General features: G+C 65.9%; 1 protein-coding gene across 2 annotated transcripts; it reads left to right on the top strand.

Annotated features, from left to right (window-relative positions):
* The first annotated feature begins 396 nt into the window (after positions 1-396).
* Positions 397-17,796, top strand: CASKIN1 (CASK interacting protein 1). Of its 2 annotated transcripts, XM_027611273.2 has the most exons (20): positions 397-593; positions 5,741-5,792; positions 5,903-6,000; positions 6,214-6,359; positions 6,446-6,541; positions 6,674-6,804; positions 7,265-7,373; positions 7,453-7,561; positions 7,666-7,760; positions 7,943-8,060; positions 9,074-9,175; positions 9,281-9,369; positions 9,447-9,531; positions 9,612-9,703; positions 10,479-10,589; positions 10,670-10,771; positions 12,130-12,268; positions 12,349-14,388; positions 15,053-15,470; positions 16,084-17,796. In XM_027611273.2, exons 1-20 carry the CDS (start codon positions 500-502, stop codon positions 16,181-16,183), a joined length of 4,326 nt encoding a protein of 1,441 aa, XP_027467074.1. In that variant the 5' UTR covers positions 397-499; the 3' UTR covers positions 16,184-17,796. The 2 variants fall into 2 exon arrangements, with proteins under 2 accessions (XP_027467074.1, XP_027467075.1); XM_027611274.2 differs by lacking the exons at positions 10,479-10,589; positions 10,670-10,771 and having other exon boundaries at positions 16,084-17,795.
* The last annotated feature ends 70 nt before the right edge of the window (positions 17,797-17,866 follow it).

Genomic DNA, 17,866 nt, shown 5'->3' with positions numbered 1-17,866 from the left:
CTCCCACCCCGGCGGTTGCCGTCCCCGACCCCTGGCGGTCGCCCGGGGCCGCCGGCTCTCCGCAGAGGCCGGCCCGGCCGGCGCGGCCCGCACGTGGGGAGGGGGCGTCTCGGGAGCACTGGGCCCGATGTAGGGGCGGAGCCAAGGAGCCGGGCGCGCGGCCGGCGCGGGCGGACGGAGGTCAGCGGCCGCAGGAGGGGGACCCAGGCGTCCGGGAGGCGGCGCCAGGTGCCGCGCCCCCGCCCTGGGCCGCCCCCCGCCCGTGACGCGCTCCCCGCCCCTCGGCGCCGGGAGCCCGAGCCCGAGCCCGAGCCCGAGCCCGAACCCGAGCCCGAGCCCGAGCCCGAGCCCGAGCCCGAGGACGGCGCGGGGCGCGGGTGGCGGAGGAGGCGGCGGGGGAGGCAAGAGGATGCGGCCGGGGCCGCGGGGCCGCCGCCGCCGCCTCTGAGCCGCGCCGAGCGCACGGAGCGCAGCCGCGTCGCTGCGGCCGGGCCGCGCCATGGGGAAGGAGCAAGAGCTGGTGCAGGCGGTGAAGGCGGAGGACGTGGGGACCGCGCAGAGGCTGCTGCAGAGGCCGCGGCCCGGGAAGGCCAGTGAGTGCGGGGGGCGCGGGCGGGCGGGGGCTACCGCGGGCGCCGGCCCCCCCACCCCTCCCGGCGCGCGGCGGCGAGGGTGGGGGGGGGATGCTGTCCAGTCCCCGGGGGCGGGGCGGGGCCAGCAGCGCCCAGACCCTCGGTCCGCACCCCCGCCCCCAGCGCCGGAGGAGGGGCGGCACCGAGCGCCCGGCCGTCCCCCAAGCCCCCGAGCCGGCACCTGGCCGCTGGCGTCCCCCTCCCTTCCCGGGCTACGGGCTGACAGCTGGAGGGCTCTGCTGGACCGTCAAAGGGCGAGGCGAATGCCGCCCCCCCCCTTCCCCACCGTGGAGAGAGGGAGGGGGCCCGGGCAGTGAGGGGCGACCACAGGGCTGCCGGTTCCTGTCAGACCACCTCCCCGCCCCATGTTTAATAACACGCTTTGCAGGAAATGGGGGGCAGGACCATGCTGGGGGTGTGGCTGCCCAGGCATGGCCGGCTGGGGGCCATTTACTCATGGGAGAGCAGAGGCCCAAGGTCGCCCAGCCCAGGGCAGGCTGTGCTCCAGGCAGGTGCAGACCCTGCCACGGACCCTGGTCCTCTCTGGCTTCCCTGCTGGGAAAGGGGCTGGGGAGGGGGGGAGGGGGCTACCACTAGCCATCCTGAGCTTGCGCTGTGAGGGCCCCTGGGAAGGGTTGGGAGCTTGGAGTCCTGATCCCAGCACTCATCCCAGCTCAGCCCAGAGCCTCCCCGGGGGCCACTGGAGATGGATGGATGGGTGTGTGGACCAGCTGCGTGTGCGGCTGCGCACGTATGGCCGTGTCAGTGTATCAGGGCACCTGTGCGGGCGCGGGCAGGGCTCCGCAGGATGGCACGTGGGGTCTGGGTCCCCCACTCCCCACCCCACCCTCAGAGGCTGGAGGTGACCCAGGGAGGCCCCTCCCCTTTCTCCAGGAAGCCTGCTGAGAAAACTGAGCGGGCCTTGGGGCTGGTGGTGGGGGCAGGAAGACCCCCTCCCGCTGCAGTCCCCTGTCTGCTCCGTGCAGTTAGCCTTGCAGGATCACATATACAGGCTGGCTCTGCCTTCCACACCCAAGGCCCAGGGATAGTCTGCCAGTTGGGGTGGGCTTCAGGGCCTCAGGGCTCAGAAAGGGAGGGCTTCCAAGCAGAGAACGGATTGAGAGGTGGAAGGCTAGGTAAAGGTTTCCACCTAGTGGCCAGGTGACCTTGGGCACCGACGACTCCAGCTCTCCAGGCCTCAGTCTCCTCATCTGTAGGATGGGGACATTGGCGGTTCCTGGCTCATAGCATTGTTGGAAGAACAGCGGGAGAGCACACAGGAAGCCCAGGCACTTCATAAGTGCTCAGGAAGTGCTAACTATGACTGTTTCTGAAGGCAGCCCAGGATGGGCTTCCAGGGAAGTGGGGCATCAGATTTGGCCATCCAGAGGAGGTGCGAGGACTTGTCCCTCTACCTGGGTGTCCACCTGGAACTTTGCATTTGTGCCTGCCTGGTCTGCTTTCTGGGAGAGACGACCTGCCCTGGCCCCCATATCTGAGCTCTCTGACTCACAGGGGCGGGCATAATAAATCAGACAGAGAAATCCCTCCATGAATTAGCTCGGTTGTCATGGCAACGCTGGCCTGCTTTGGAGTAAGATGTATTTTGATTCAGCAAAGTACAGCTGGAGTTTGGGCCATGGGGTGGGGGGCATCCAGCGGTGCTCTCTCAGGCCCCAGCCCCCCCGACTCCAGAGGTCTTCCCATAACCCTTGTTTCCATGACCTCTAGGCACCTTCCCTCCACCCCAAGCCCTGAGTGTTGCCCTGGGGTCTGTCAGCCGTGCCATCCTGCCTCGAAGGGAGCCTCGCCTGGCATGCATGCTCGGGCACCGGGACCCTCGGCCCCTGTCCTTGAGAGGAAGAAGACACTGATCTGGAGGGAGCTTGCCAGGGTGGGGAGGGCCTTCTGCTGAGCGGGGGACATCTGCCCTCCCTTCTGGCCCCATGTCCCCTTCCCCAAATTCACTGCAGACTTCCGGCCAGTAAGCCTGCGTCCTCTCACCTTGGCCCACTAATACTTCCCTTGCAGCGTCTGGCCTAGAGCTCCCTGCCTGCCCTGGGGAGGCTGAGGGAGTGCCCTGCCCTGTGCTGCCACCAGAGGCCAGGACCACATCCCTACAGGGGACAGACGTGGCTCTGTGGGGCCGGCAGACCAGAGGCTTCTGTGGTTGGAGGAGCCTCTGAGCAGGAGGTGGAGGGAGGCCCCAAGGGTAGGGTGGGAGAGGGACTAAGGCTGGCTTTCCCAGGGCCTCTGCCGCCTGGAGTTTGGGGCTAACCCAAGAGCAGGGATGGTCCCAGGAAAGCAGTTAGAGGACTGAGTGACAGGAGCTGGGAGAGCCCACGACGTGGGGTGGGGGGGGAATGAAGTCTGTTATACCCATGACCCATGTGGGAGCTGCAGGACCGAGTGCCCTTGGGGAAAAGAGAAAGGGGGCTCCTGGGAGGAGTTTCTGGGGCCTTCGTCTTGGTCCCCACTTGTCACACCGATGCCCCTTTCCCCCTCCCTGCCCAGGCCCCTCTGGCCATGCCTGCTCCAGCTTTATTCAGAGCACCTGTCCCTGTGAGGGGCTACCTCCCTGGCACCAGGCGGGCTTCTGGTGTGTGACCTCCCTGGGAGCCCCCGGTCCCCCTTGCAAATCGGGGTTGCTCCAAGATCTCAGGCTCTCCTCTACCCCTTCCAGCTACTTTCTCCTCTGAGGGCAACTGCAGTGGAGGGGGGGGGAGATGACCTCGCAAGACCCCCCCCGTTCTATAGGGAGTAGTTTTCTGGATGGAGACTCCCCCTCCGCACTGGTGTCTGTGCCAGGTCCTGGGTCTTGACCTCCAGTCCTCCTAAAATGTCAGTGCCCACAGGTGTGGCCAGGCTGGGGGCGGGGGAGACCCAGCTCCACTGGAACTAACAAGAAGGGGCAGGAAACATCAGAGCTGGGCAGAGTGTTCCGGGGGAAGAACATCCTGAGTGTGGCCCTGGGTGGGGGAGGGGACAGTATAGGACAGCAGTGTGGGGGGTCGCCAGCTTACCCAGCACCTCATAGGTGCCCGGCTCTGTTTCAGCCACCAAGGATAAAGCAGTGAGCAAAATAGTTTAAAAAAACCCTCATGGAGCTTGTACTTTAGTGATGGAGATGGACAACAACCAAGATAAATAGTAGTGATAGGAGCTAGAGAGAGAAATACAACAGACACAGGACAGGATGGGGTTGCCGTTCTAGATGGGGACATATGGATAAAGTCCTGAAGGACGTGAGGGAGGGAGTCATGGGGATAACCGGAGGAAGAACTGCACCCCTCACATGTACACAGCATGTGCAAAGGCCCTGTGGCAGGGGCGGCCGGTGTGTGGGAGCATCAAGGAGGCTTGTGTGGCTGGAAGAGGGGTGATGAGAAAGTGAAGCAGGAGGGCTGTGTCTTGTGGGCCATTTTCCAGTGCTGGCTCTCTGCCCCAGTGCCATGGGTGCTGTTGGAGGGTCTTCGGGAGAGGAGTCGTGGCAGTGGGATCTGACTCACGTTCTCACAGGGTCCCCCTGACCTCAGTGGTATGGAGGACAGACCGAGGGGCAGGGTGGAAGCGGGGATGCCAGTAGGGAAGTGATGGCAGTGATCCTTCGAGAGATGCTGGCCTGGTCAGGGTGGGGACATGGCAGTGGTGGGAAGTGGTAGGATTCCGGGTGTACTTTGAGATGGTCTTGAACGTCGAACCAATAGGATTTGCTGATGGAGGCGCTGTAAGGTACTTAGGGCTGACTCTCAGGTTTTGGCCTGGACGCGGAGGGAAGGGTGGTATTGCTGCCACCTTAGATGGACGCCAGGGCCAGCAAAGTGTTGAGCAGAGGGGAAAGAGTGGGGCCGTGTAATGCCTCCGCTCTACTCTGTGCAGGAGGAGCCCCTCGCTGCAGAGGGTGGGGGTGGGATTCCCACAGAGCTAATATTAGTAACTGCCGCTTATTGACCGACTCTGTGCCAGACCCTTCTTGTTTAAAGGGTGGACACGCCCTAAGGCCTATGAACCTGGCCCCCTTAGCCCACTTTGAGCTCAAGGCCAAGGCCATAGGGCTAGTAAGAGCCCAATGAGAGTTTGGACTTGGGTCCATCTGCCTTCATGGGCTTTGTGGGCCATCAGGGCTTCACACCCGGCATCCAGCAGCTGAGAGCCGAGTCTGGAGCAGCCCTGGATGCTGTGGGTCTCCAAGCGGGTCCTGGAGCAGCCCCTCTGTGACTTGACTCCCTTGGGTTCCTGCTGTCGGGGACCCCCACCCCCACCCCTGTCCTGGGCCTGGACAAAGGGGCTTCTGTCCTGCCAGTCCTTCCCTCACGGAGGGACTGACCCACAAATGGGTTATGTAACCATGGCCCAGACGAGCAGGGGCTTGGCCTGAGTCCGGCTGGCCCTGAGCCCACAGGGAGGACGTCGGTGGGCTCCCCCCCTCCAGCAGTCAGCTGGTGGAGGCCAGGACTGGGGAGGCCCAGGAGGAAACTGGGGCCCCAGACAGAGGGCTTGGGCCCCTCGGCTTCAGGTGGGCTGATCCCAGGACTCAAATGGGCCCCCGGAAATGTGGTGGCCTTTCTTGTGTGGTCACTCAGGGGCACCAACCCACTCGCCTGCCTCCCCTTCCTGCCTCGCCAGGCAGGACTCATCCACATGGGCAGGCCCAGGGCTGGGACTGGGGGGAGGCTGCACCCTGAAGATGTAGATCTTCCCCCAGAGATACCCCAATTTCCGGGTGTTCCAGCCTTCCCAGGCCACCCCCGGCCCCATCTGGGTCCTTCTGAGAAACAGATTGTGCCGGCTCTCTCCCTCCCGCCATCGGCAGGTGCTTTGCCAGCGTCCCCAAGGAGGGGGTGCATGTGCACATGTGTGTGCCTGTGTGGGTGCACAGCTCTGGCTTCCGTCCCCACGTGGGGACAGGCCCAGAGCCCTTGACTCTGTGAACCTGCAACACCTTAGTTCGGTGGGAAACCGGGGTCCAAAAGCTGGTACTTGGAGCTGAGTGCAGGGGACAGAGTTGAATGAATGAAGGAATGTTTCTTGATGAAAGATTTAAGACGGCTTTGGCTCGGAGCCTGCCAGGGTTGGACTGCCTCACTGTCTCTCTCCCACCCCCCTAGAGCTCCTGGGCTCCACCAAGAAGATCAATGTCAACTTTCAGGACCCTGATGGGTGAGTCCTCAGACGGGGGGCACCAGGATGGCATGGGGTGCAGTGGGGGGCTCCTGCAGAAGCCCGGGTTGCCCGGCTCCTTGCCTATTCTTACCCGTCGCCTGCCCCAGCTTCTCTGCCCTGCACCACGCGGCCCTGAATGGCAACACAGAACTGATCACCCTGCTGCTGGAGGCCCAGGCTGCTGTGGACATCAAGGACAACAAAGGCAAGGCCCGCCAGGAACCTCAGAGCCAGGGCGGGGGTCGAGGTCCGGGGTGGAGTCCCTAGAAACCTAAACGGTCCCATAATGGAGGCCCCAGCCCAGAGTCTTGGTCTGGGTCGAGACGGGCTTTCGTGGGATCAGCATCCTGCGGGCCCAGATTGGGTGCAGGGTCAAGGACTTGCTCCCAACGGCCCCCCGACCCCCGCCTGCTCCCAGGCATGCGGCCGCTGCACTACGCGGCCTGGCAGGGCCGGAAGGAGCCCATGAAGCTGGTGCTGAAGGCAGGCTCAGCGGTGAACATCCCATCCGACGAGGGCCACATCCCGCTGCACCTGGCAGCCCAGCATGGTCACTATGATGTGGTAAGGAGCACCCCAGGGGCAGGGCGCTGGGGCGGCGCAAGCTCAGCAGCTGCCCTGGGGGCTGACTGCGTCCCGTGGCCCCACAGTCCGAGATGCTGCTGCAGCACCAGTCCAACCCATGCATGGTGGACAACTCGGGGAAGACGCCCCTAGACCTGGCCTGTGAGTTCGGCCGCGTCGGGGTAAGTCTCCCCAGAGAGCTGAGTGGGACTCCGTCTGCTCCGGCTGCCCCCCCAGGAGGGGGACAGTGGGGAGACACACCTGTGACCTCCCACCCCACTTCCGGGCCCCCCTTCTCTGACCCCTCCCTCAAGGTGGTCCAGTTGCTCCTGAGTAGCAACATGTGTGCGGCCTTGCTGGAGCCCCGGCCAGGGGATACCACCGACCCCAATGGCACCAGCCCCCTGCACCTGGCGGCCAAGAATGGCCACATTGACATCATCAGGTATGGCTGCGGCGTGGGAGAGGAGGGGGACCCGGCTGCAGGCTTCCTGCTCCGGCTGCATCATAAGCCATGGCGTGTGGTCAGTGGCCGCCCCCGCCCAGAGAGGGTATGCCGGGGGTGGGGGTGGGGGGCTGGGAGTGGACTTGTACAGCCCTAGGCCTGGGCTCTGTTGGGGCCCCGCCTCTTGCTGAGCGACCTTGTGGAGACACTTAGCATCTCTGAGACTCAGTTCTCCCATCTGTGAAGTGGGTATCCCGGCAGCAGCTACACTGGGATGACCCCGACAGCCATTACCATCTGTTGGGGGTGGGGGCGCTAGCACTTCCACAAATGCTCGGTCACTGTCAAACAGCATGTTGTGGGGGGCGCCTGGGAATGGGGGCCCAGCAGGGGGATGAGGTGGAAGGCTCCTGCTGTAAGGGGCTGCCTGCTCCCGCCCACCCACCCGCCTGCCTTCCAGACTCCTCCTCCAAGCCGGCATTGACATTAACCGCCAGACCAAGGCCGGCACAGCCCTGCATGAGGCCGCACTTTGTGGGAAGACGGAAGTGGTTCGGCTACTGCTGGATGTGAGTCAGGGGGCCAAGGGGGTGGGGCCTGGTGGGAGCATGGGGTCTCCTGACAGGCCGCACCCTCTGGCACATACAGAATGGGATTAATGCCCATGTGAGGAACACCTACAGCCAGACGGCCCTGGACATCGTGCACCAGTTCACCACGTCCCAGGCCAGCAAGGAGATCAAGCAACTGCTGCGAGGTGGGTCTGAGGCGGGGGTGGGGGACCCGGGAGGGGCGGGGAGGGGGGTGGCTAGGCCAGGCCAGCTCGCAGGACTGGGGGGGGTCTGCCTCCTGTGTCCCCAGAGGCCTCAGCGGCCCTGCAGGTCCGGGCAACCAAGGATTATTGCAACAATTACGACCTGACCAGCCTCAATGTGAAAGCTGGGGACATCATCACGGTAAGGCCAGCCTGGGGCTGCCGGAGCAAGGATGGGCAGACCCTGGGCGCTCACCCCACAGCCGCCCCGCATAGCAACTGGGGAGTCTGGGGGTCGGGGCGGGAGGCCCAGGTCAGCCACCCACTTGACCTGGACCTGAAGGGATGTCTCCTTGAGCACGCTCCCCCATCTCATCTGGCCAGGTCCTCGAGCAGCATCCGGATGGCCGGTGGAAGGGCTGTATCCATGACAACCGGACAGGCAACGACCGGGTGGGCTACTTTCCATCCTCCCTGGGCGAGGCCATTGTGAAGCGAGCAGGCAAGTCCCACCCGGGCCTGGGCTTGGGGACCAGAAGGAAGCAAGTGCGTGTGTGTTGGGTGGCGAGGCCACTGCTGAGTGTGGGGTCCTGAGTGGGGTCCTGCCAGCTGTCTTGTCAGCATGCCCACACCGGTTCCCTCCTTTATTTAATAGGCGGTACGCACCAGCCGCCAGGAATAGATGGTGACCCAGATGCACGGCATTCGTGCCTCAAGCTCACCCCGAGGGAGGGAGGGGAGCAGGGGTCAGTGAAGTAAATACGTGAGCAAATGTGCTAACTGGTGCCGTGGACAACGTGGATGGAGACCTGCTTTTTATTTATTGTTATTAGTTTTGGGGTACCATTTAATGATTCATCGGTTGCAGAGAGACCTGCTTTTTAGACAGGGTGGTCAGAGAAGGCGCTAGGAGGCGGGAGGGGCTGGCCCTGGGCAGAGCATCCAGACAGCAGGAATGACCTACACAAAGGCACCGGGACAGAATAAGGCGTGAGGTGTCGGGGTCCTAAAGGAGGCCATCATACACGGCTGGTACAGACTGAGGAAGGGGGGTATGGGGTGAGGCCACAGGGCATGGATTGCTTTCAGACAGGGGATCAGTGAGATGGCTTACCTCCTAGAGAGGATGTGGAGATCAATGGGTGAGGTGAAGGGACAGAGCAGGGCCAGTGAGAAGGCATGGCCAGCCCACCCAGGGTCATCTAAGCTTTTGGGGACCTCATGTCTCTCCCTGCTCCCCATACCCCACCCAGGGCCACAGGGCCACTGGCAGGACAGCCTGGCCTGGGCCCTCTTGCCACGGTCTCCTGCTCTGATATGTATAGGGCGGGGAAGGGTCTTCTGAGGCTCTCTCAGCTCCCTGGAGACAGCCAGGGCCAGACGAGACTGCAGTGCTGACCTGAGGGGCCTCTGCTCCGCCCAGGCTCTGGGGCCAGGCCAGGGGCACCCCCTTGCCGTATCAGGCCCCCATGCCTGGCTGGTCCAAGATTCAGGGAGGCTGTGCTTGGCCTGCAGGTTCTCGAGCAGGTGCCGAACCAAGCCCATCGCAGGTGGGCAGCTCATCAGGGCCCTCCGCACCCCCTGAGGAGATCTGGGTGCTGAGGAAGCCTTTTGCAGGTGAGTGGGGGAGCTCTGGAGGTCAGGGCTGCAGCACTTCCATGAGGCATCTCCTGGGCTCGGGCTGGGCCAGCACCAGCTGACGGGACTCCCTCGTGGTGGCAGGTGGGGATCGCAGCGGCAGCGTGAGCGGCGTGGCCGGTGCAAGAGGCAGTGGGGGCCACACCCTGCACGCAGGCTCCGAAGGGGTCAAGGTAGGTGGTCTGGGGGCCAGGGCCGGGGGGGCTGGGGCACAGAGCAGCTCTGGCCAGCCTGCCTGTCTGGGTTGTAGCTCCTGGCAACAGTGCTCTCCCAGAAGTCCGTCTCCGAGTCCAGCCCGGGGGACAGCCCCGTCAAGCCTCCAGAGGGCTCCACAGGTAAGAGCAGCCCCTGGCCAGGAGGTGCCCCCCCCTCCGCAGCGAGCAGCCCCTGCCCCACCACACCCTCTCGTCCCCAGGTGCCGCCCGGGCCCAACCTCCAGCGGCCCACGCCGGGCAGGTGTACGGGGAACAGTTGCCCAGGAAGCTGGAGCCGGCATCGGAGGGCAAGGTACAGGGCCCGGGCTGGCTGCGGGGAGGGGCTCCCGGGCAGCCTGGTGGGTCTGGCCACAGCGTGGCGGGGGGCCCTTGACAGGCCAGGCCCGTACTTCTGTCCGTCTGTCAGTCTGTGTGTGTAGGTGTTGTCTATTGTGTGGGTTGTGTGTGTGAGCTGGTCATCCGGGAAGCGTGACGTGGGTGTGAGGTGAGCAGGGATTGCGCCTGTGTGTGGGTGGTGATGGCGAGCCGGGCACGTGCGCTTGTGTGTGTGTGTGTGCGCGCGTGTGTGTGTGTGGAGGAGGCCTGGGTGTGAGGCGAGCCCAGGTGTGTGTCGGGGTGAGAAGGGCCGTGTGTGCTGGGAAGGTCCGAGCTGGGGCTGTTCCTCCTGCACACCTCTGGACAGAGCCCACCCGCACGGGAGTGGAGGGGCTGCTCCGAGCGGCCGCACTGCCGAGCCCCCTGAGCCCCTTGTGGGGGCCGCGGCAGGGTGTCCCTGGCGCAGGAACAGGGGGATGGGCAGGGAAGCCTGTGGATCGGACGGCAGCTGGACCCTTCTGATGAATACCGCGGCGGGAGGCCGGACAGCCAACGGAGCTCGCCTTGGTGGCGTCCGGGAGCACAGCGTGAGGAGGAATGCCGGGGCCAGGCTGCCCCGGGCCTGGCTGCAGGGGGACCAGCGGACGGCGGACTGAGCGGCTGAGCAGAGGAGGAGCCGGCTCGGTGGCCGGGGTGCACGGCTGGCGGGCGAGCGGGCAGCGAGCCTGCAGCGGCTGCCTTGTGTCTTCCAGAGTGCCGAGGCCGTGAGCCAGTGGCTCGCCACGTTCCAGCTGCAGCTCTACGCCCCCAATTTCATCAGTGCTGGCTACGACCTGCCCACCATCAGCCGCATGACCCCGGAGGTGAGCTGCCAGAGGCTGGCCACCAGCCGTGACCGAGCTGGGTCCCCAGCCTCCCACTCACGGGCCTCTCCTCCACCTAGGACCTCACGGCCATTGGGGTCACCAAGCCGGGCCACCGGAAGAAGATCACCGCGGAGATCAGCGGCTTGAGCCTCCCCGACTGGCTGCCTGAGCACAAACCCGTAAGGCTCCCTGCACCCCAGGGGCTGTGCCCGGGGTGGTCAGACAGACAGACTGACTGCCTCCCTGGCTACAGCCCTCACCCGCTCTCTGGGGCTCCAGGGAGAGTACAGAGGACGGCCTCCGTTTGTTCGTCCCGGGCACTGGGGCTGGCCTTCCTGGGGCAGGGGCCGGGGACTGTCAGGGCAAGGGCCTGAAACCACGAGGGGGCCCCTCTGCAGTACCAGGACTCCTCCACCCTAGGGTGGCCACGGCAGGTACAGCAGCCAGCACCCCACAGCGCCGCCCACCGCGTAGGCACCCAGATGCCGTAGGGGACCCCATGTGGACGGGAAGGGCTGGCACGCATCCAGGCCCGTGCGTGGGGAGGATGTGTGTCCGCTTCATGTACACAGACTGCACGCGTGCACCACATCTCATCAAGGCGCCTGTTGCCAACCACATGCACACACCCACACTTCCAGGGCACATGCTGGCTGTATGGACAGCAGACACCCACGCAGACCGCGGGCTGTGCCGTCACCCACAGTCACCGGTGCGGTGCGACAGGGTATGGGCCTGGGTAAGGTGGGCCCGAGGCCGGTTGCATCTACACTGCCTGGGAGCCTCACGCTGCACTTCAGGAGAGATCCCACCGCCACCCAAGGCGCCCAGGGCTGTGGGTTGGTGACAGGCGGGGTCCTGCTCGCCCGGCCCAGCTCAGCCCGCTCAGCCAGCGGCTCAGGGGTGCTCCCAATGAGCACGTCCCTGTCCCCTGGGCCACACGTGGCTCTGTGCACCTGGGGGTGACCACGTGTGCCGCGTGTTGGTGGGTGAGTAATGTCCAGCCGCGAGTGTGGACAGGTGGTTCTGGGTGAAGAACATCATGGGTAGTTACACGCGTGTGTGCTGTGGCTACGTGACCTGTGCCCAACGTGGTGTGCAAGTGGGCGTGAGCACGATGTGGAGGGTGTGGGTGCCCGTGTATGGCCAGGATGCAGGCTGCGTGGATGTGCGTATCTGGCCGGTGGCGCCGCGTGTCTGTGTCTGTGACGTTGCCAGCCATGTCCCCCTGGGTGCTGTACCCGTGGCTGCCTTGGCAGGTGAGGAAGCGTGTTCCTCCCCTCCCCCAAATGGTGTCCTGAGGATAGGGTCGTCCCTGTGTGTGTGTGTTTACGTGTGTTTGCACAGGCGTGTGAGCTGGCCTTGGGTTCCTACTGAGGTTGCGCTGTCTCCAAAGCTGACACCTCTGGCCTGTCCATTTGTCCTTCTGTCTGTCTGTGCCAGGCTGGCCCGGTGCCCCTACCCCCGAAAGCTCTGAACAGTGAGCAGGGTGTGGCCAGCCAGCTCGGGCTGCCCTCTGTGCCCTCTTGCTCCCCAGGCGAACCTGGCAGTGTGGCTGTCCATGATTGGCCTGGCCCAATACTACAAGGTGCTGGTGGACAACGGCTACGAGAACATCGACTTCATCACCGACATCACCTGGGAGGACCTGCAGGAGATTGGCATCACTAAGCTGGGTGAGGCGCTGGCCCTGGCCCCCTCTGTCTCCCGGTCCCTGCTCCCCTCCTGGGCCTGACCTGCCCCGTGCCCCACGCAGGACACCAGAAGAAGTTGATGCTGGCGGTAAGGAAACTGGCGGAGCTGCAGAAGGCAGAGTATGCCAAGTACGAGGGGGGACCCCTGCGCCGGAAGGCCCCACAGTCACTCGAAGTGATGGCCATTGAGTCGCCAACCCCGCCTGAGCCAGCCCCGGCTGAATGCCAGTCTCCTAAGATGACCACCTTCCAGGACAGCGAACTCAGTGGTGAGCTGCAGGCTGCCATGACCGGCCCGGCAGAGGGGGCCACCGCCGCCACCACTGCCGAGAAGCCCTCCAACCACCTGCCCCCCACGCCGAGGGCCTCCGTGCGGCAGGAGCCCAGCCTGGGTGGACAGGCTCGGCACATGAGCAGCTCTCAAGAGCTGCTGGGTGATGGGCCCCCCGGGCCTGGCAGCCCCATGTCACGAAGCCAGGAGTACCTGCTGGATGAGGGGCTGGCCCCCGGCACCCCACCCAAGGAGACCCGGCCCAGCCGCCATGGCCACAGTGTCAAGCGGGCCAGTGTGCCCCCAGTGCCAGGCAAACCGCGGCAGGTCCTTCCGCCAGGTGCCGGCCACTTCACACCCCCTCAGACACCCACTAAAGCCCAGCCGGGCTCCCCTCAGGCCCTGGGGGGACCTCATGGTACCACCCCAGCCACAGCCAAGGTGAAGCCCACCCCACAGCTGCTGCCACCAACAGAGCGACCCATGTCACCCCGTTCGTTGCCTCAGTCACCCACGCACCGTGGCTTTGCCTACGTGCTACCCCAGCCCGTGGAGAGCGATGCAGGGTCAGCTGCTCCCGGGCCTGCACCTGCAGCCGCACCCCCACCCGTGCCCACACTGTGCCTGCCTCCGGAGGCCGACGTGGAGCCAGGGCGGCCCAAGAAGCGTGCCCACAGCCTGAATCGCTATGCAGCGTCCGACAGTGAGCCAGAGCGGGACGAGCTGTTGGTGCCAGCTGCCGCGGGGCCCTATGCCACCGTCCAGCGGCGTGTGGGCCGGAGCCACTCGGTGCGAGCGCCTGCCGGCACCGACAAGAACGTCAACCGCAGCCAGTCCTTTGCCGTGCGGCCCCGAAAAAAGGGGCCGCCCCCGCCCCCGCCCAAGCGCTCCAGCTCTGCCATGGCCAGCGCCAACCTGGCCGACGAGTCGGTGCCGGATGCTGAGATGGAGGGGGCTGGGACTGAGGAGGGCCGGCTGGGGGTGCGGGCACAGCGCCGGCGGGCTAGTGACCTGGCCGGCAGCGTGGACACAGGCAGCGCTGGCAGCGTGAAGAGCATCGCAGCCATGCTAGAGCTGTCCTCCATCGGGGGCGGGGGCCGAGCGGCCCGCAGGCCCCCGGAGGGCCACCCCACGCCTCGCCCTGCCAGCCCGGAGCCAGGCCGGGTAGCCACAGTTTTGGCCTCAGTGAAGCACAAGGAAGCCATCGGGCCTGACGGTGAGGTGGTGAACCGGCGCCGCACGCTCAGCGGGCCCGTCACGGGACTTCTGGCCACTGCCCGCCGGGGGCCTGGGGAGTCAGGGGGGCCTGCAGATCATGGCCACTTTGTGGAGGATGGGGCCACCCGGCAGCGGTCTCGAGGTCCAGCCAAGGGTGAGGCGAGTGCAGAGGGCCCGCCCCTGGCCAGGGTGGAGGCCAGTGCCACGCTCAAAAGGCGCATCCGAGCCAAGCAGAGCCAGCAGGAGAACGTCAAGTTCATCCTGACTGAGTCTGACACGGTCAAGCGCCGGCCCAAGGCCAAAGAGCGGGAAGCAGGTCCCGAGCCACCACCGACACTGTCCGTTTACCAGAACGGCACAGGCACCGTGCGCCGCAGACCCACCTCTGAGCAGGCTGGGCCCCCGGAGCTGCCCCCCCCACCGCCGCCTGCAGAACCCCCACCCTCCGACCTGCTGCACCTTCCCCCCCTGCCCCCGCCAGACACCGATACCCGGAAGCCAGCCAAGCCGCCAGTCTCTCCCAAGCCCGTGTTGGCTCAGCCTGTGCCCAAGATCCAGGGCTCACCCACGCCTGCCTCCAAGAAGGTGCCGCTGCCAGGTCCTGGCAGCCCAGGTAGGTGCGGGAGCCAGCTGGGGAAGGGCCCCTCCCCACTCCATGGTCTGAGGGATTTTCCTCGTCTTGGATTTGAGCGAGGCCATCAGGAATGGGGTGGGAAAGTGCCCTCAGACCCTCTCAGCCACCCACCCACTGGACAACTCTGCTGGCCCAGAACTGGGAGGAGGGTGGACGTTTGTCCCCTTGCTCAGTGAAGGAGGCACAGAAACCCGTGGATAACAGCACCTGTGGAGGGAGGACAGGTGCACGATGCTGGGTCATGAAGAACTCTGACCAGGCTGGAGAGTGACCTCAGCACAAGAGGGAGGGAGCGGGCTTCCAAGCAGAAGGATCAGAGGTCAAAGGCCCTGTGGTATTCAATCAACCCAAGGGCCAATGATTGCAGCAGGCCACACCTGAAGGGGGACGGGGGTAGGGGTCTGGAAGCGGTGACGCGGGCAGGTATGCATAGGGAAGCGCGCCCCTGGCGGCTGCGGAGAGCCTGGGGTCGGAGGGGCAGGGGGGCGCTGGGGCCGGGGCCGCGGCCGGACCCACAGTGCCGACCGCGGTGTCTCCGCTCCCGGGGGCGAGGTGGGGCGCTGCCGCAGGGCTCCTGCCGGGATGGGCAGCGCGCGCCTAGCGCCGCCTCACGCCCCCGGTGCGAGTCTCCTCCTCCCCGCAGAGGTGAAGCGCGCCCATGGCACGCCGCCGCCCGTGTCTCCCAAGCCGCCGCCGCCGCCCACGGCGCCCAAGCCGGCCAAGGCCGCGGCGGGGCTGCAGTCGGGCAGTGCCAGCCCGTCCCCCGCGCCCTCGCCGGCTCGCCAGCCGCCCGCCGCCCTCGCCAAGCCGGCCAGCACGCCGCCCTCACTAAGCGCCAGCCCCGCCAAGCCCCCGTCCCCCGGCGCGCCCGCGCTGCACGTGCCCGCCAAGCCTCCACGCGCAGCCGCAGCCGCAGCCGCAGCCGGGCCCCCTGCCGCGCCCGACGGCGCCTCGCCGGGAGACAGCGCCCGGCAGAAGCTGGAGGAGACTAGCGCGTGCCTGGCGGCGGCGCTGCAAGCCGTAGAAGAAAAGATCCGGCAGGAGGACGCGCAGGGCGCACGGTAGGTGCGGGGCAGGCTTCGCCGGGGAACCGGGTCTGCGCGCCGCTCTAGCCCGCGCGCGCTGCGAGGCTGCAGCTCCACAGGCTGGAGTCGAGGGCGGGGCCCCGGTCGGCGGGGACGGGGACGAGTCGTGCGGGGCGGGGGCGGGGCGGGCCCTGTGGAGGGGGGCAGAGGCAGGGGCGGGGATCGAGCCATGCGGGGCGGGGCCTGGGGCAACGAGGACAGGGGTCGAGCCGCGAGAGGCTGGACCCGGGGCAGGGGGCGGGGGCGGGGACGGGTCGTGTGGGGCGGGGCCCGGGGCGGTGCGGGTAGGCCGCGGGAACCGAGTCGAGTCGTGCGGGGTGGGGCCCGGGGCAGCGGGGGCGGGACCCGGCCTCGTGCAGCTGGGCAGAGGGACGTGGTTGAGCCGTGTGGGGCGAGGGCTGGGGTTGAGCCGTGCGGGAAGGGGCTCGGGGCAGCGGAGCGGGGTCGGGTCGTGCCGGGCGGGGCCCGGGGCGGCGGGGATGGGGTCGAGCCGTGCCAGGGGTGGGGGGTGGGGTGGGGCTGGGGGCAGAGGGGTCGCGGCGGAGTGTGCCGCGCCCGCGCTGCCCGCTCACGCCGCGCCCGCCCCTAGCTCCTTGTCCGCGGAGGAGAAGAGCGCCGGCAGCATACTGGACGACATCGGCAGCATGTTCGACGACCTGGCGGACCAGCTGGACGCCATGCTGGAGTGACGCGGCCGAGCACGTCGGGCCCGCCCGCGCCGCCGGGGCCTGGGCCCGCACACTGACCTTTACCTCAGGGTGGGCACCTCTGGGCGCAGCGCGAGCGGGCAGGGCGGCCAGCCGATGGCGGCCAGGCGCAGGGGACGGCCCGGACGTCCCCTGCACAAGCACAACTCCTGCCCCTGGGCCCAGGCCGGAGAGCCGGCCTGGAGGACTGCCTGGCCAGGGGACCCAAGGGCTCTGGGTAAACGCTGCTGCCCGGTGGGTGCCCGTTCCTGTCTGCTGCGCCCCGTGCAATAACTGCTGGGCCACCTGCCCACCCATGCCAAGCTCTGACTGCTGTGGGTGCAGGAGGGGCAGCCCTGGCCCCCTGCCCTGAGCCCAGGCAGGGCCTGCCCGGGCGGGAGGCGGGAGGTGGGCAACCAATTTGGCCCCCTCCCCAATCTGTGGCAGAGCACACAGGCCTATGCCCAGCACAGAGCTGCCCATTGGGGACTTCCGCCCACCGCTCCAGCGCAGCACAAGGGGCTGGGGCTGGGGTTGCGCCCCTGCCCCACTGTACCCCCAGAATATAAGCTATCGAGAGTATTTATTGGGAATGAGCTGAGGCAGATTTCCCCAGAGAAACAAAAAGGTATAACTTTAACAAATATATATTTAAAGAAAGAAAAAATATTATTGATTCTATAGAAAACCATTTACCAACTGTAAGGACACTGAAGTCTAGCTCAAGACAAAAGCTGTTAGAGGCCCTGGCCGTCTGTCCATCGTTCCCTCTCTCTGTCCAGGACCTCTGGCCCAGTAGCACAAACAGGAGGCTGGGGTCTGGGAGGGTCCATGCTCCGCTAGGGCCTCCCCTCCCTCTCTCTCCTAACTTTTCTCTGCGTCTGAAGAACTCGAAGGATGTGCCTTGCTTGCTGCTGGGCTGTGTCCTCCACACCATGGAGCTAGTGGAGAGGGCTCCCTGCTCTCCTGGGGTGCTGGTGGGAGGTGCGCCTGAGCTTTGGGGGAGCTGTGTGTGCAACGTGGGCACACCAGCCAGGTGACGGCGGTGGGTGCAGGGCATGCATGCCAGGCTGCGTGTGGCACGTGTGAGGGTGTGCCTGACCCTCCCTCCCCAGGGCCCTCCCCCATCCAAGTTCCCGCGGACGCTTCTGCTCATGGTCCCAGGCTGTGTCGTGTGGTCGTTCTTGCCCTCTCTCCTCTTTCTCCCCTTTCCAAAAAGTACTGACTGGCCTCCTCTATTGTGTTTGCTGATCCACGTGTGTTGGGCACAACTTTGACATTTCTTAAAAAAAAAAAAAAAATAGATTTAACAACGCCGAAAACCAGCGGTTGTGATGCGGGCGGGCAGAGGGGATCGGCCAAGGTGGCATCTGGGCGTGTGGGGCCCCTTCCAACTGTCATGCCCTGACACTTCCCCAGGTGGGTGCGCCTGGTCTCTCTTTAGTGGGTGGCCCAGGCTGGGGCTCCAGCAAATGGGGAGGGGGGTTCCGGGCAGGGAGCTGCTGTCAGCTGTCTAAATAAACAGCAGAAAACAGAGCTGCCTGGCTCACTTCTTGGGGATGTGTGTTGGGGAGAGTGGGAATCTAGCTTGTTCCTGGCAGGGAGGAGTCACCAAGAGGGCCACACTCTGGGGCTGGCAGGAGGAGCCCTTTTGTGGCCCCGCCCCGCCTCCCACTTGCTGGCTGC

This window comes from Zalophus californianus, chromosome 10 (genome assembly GCF_009762305.2).
Source record: "Zalophus californianus isolate mZalCal1 chromosome 10, mZalCal1.pri.v2, whole genome shotgun sequence".
Lineage (NCBI taxonomy): Eukaryota > Metazoa > Chordata > Mammalia > Carnivora > Otariidae > Zalophus > Zalophus californianus.
The sequence above is the reverse complement of the archived record's forward strand: the minus strand, read 5'-3'. Positions and strand labels throughout refer to the sequence as shown.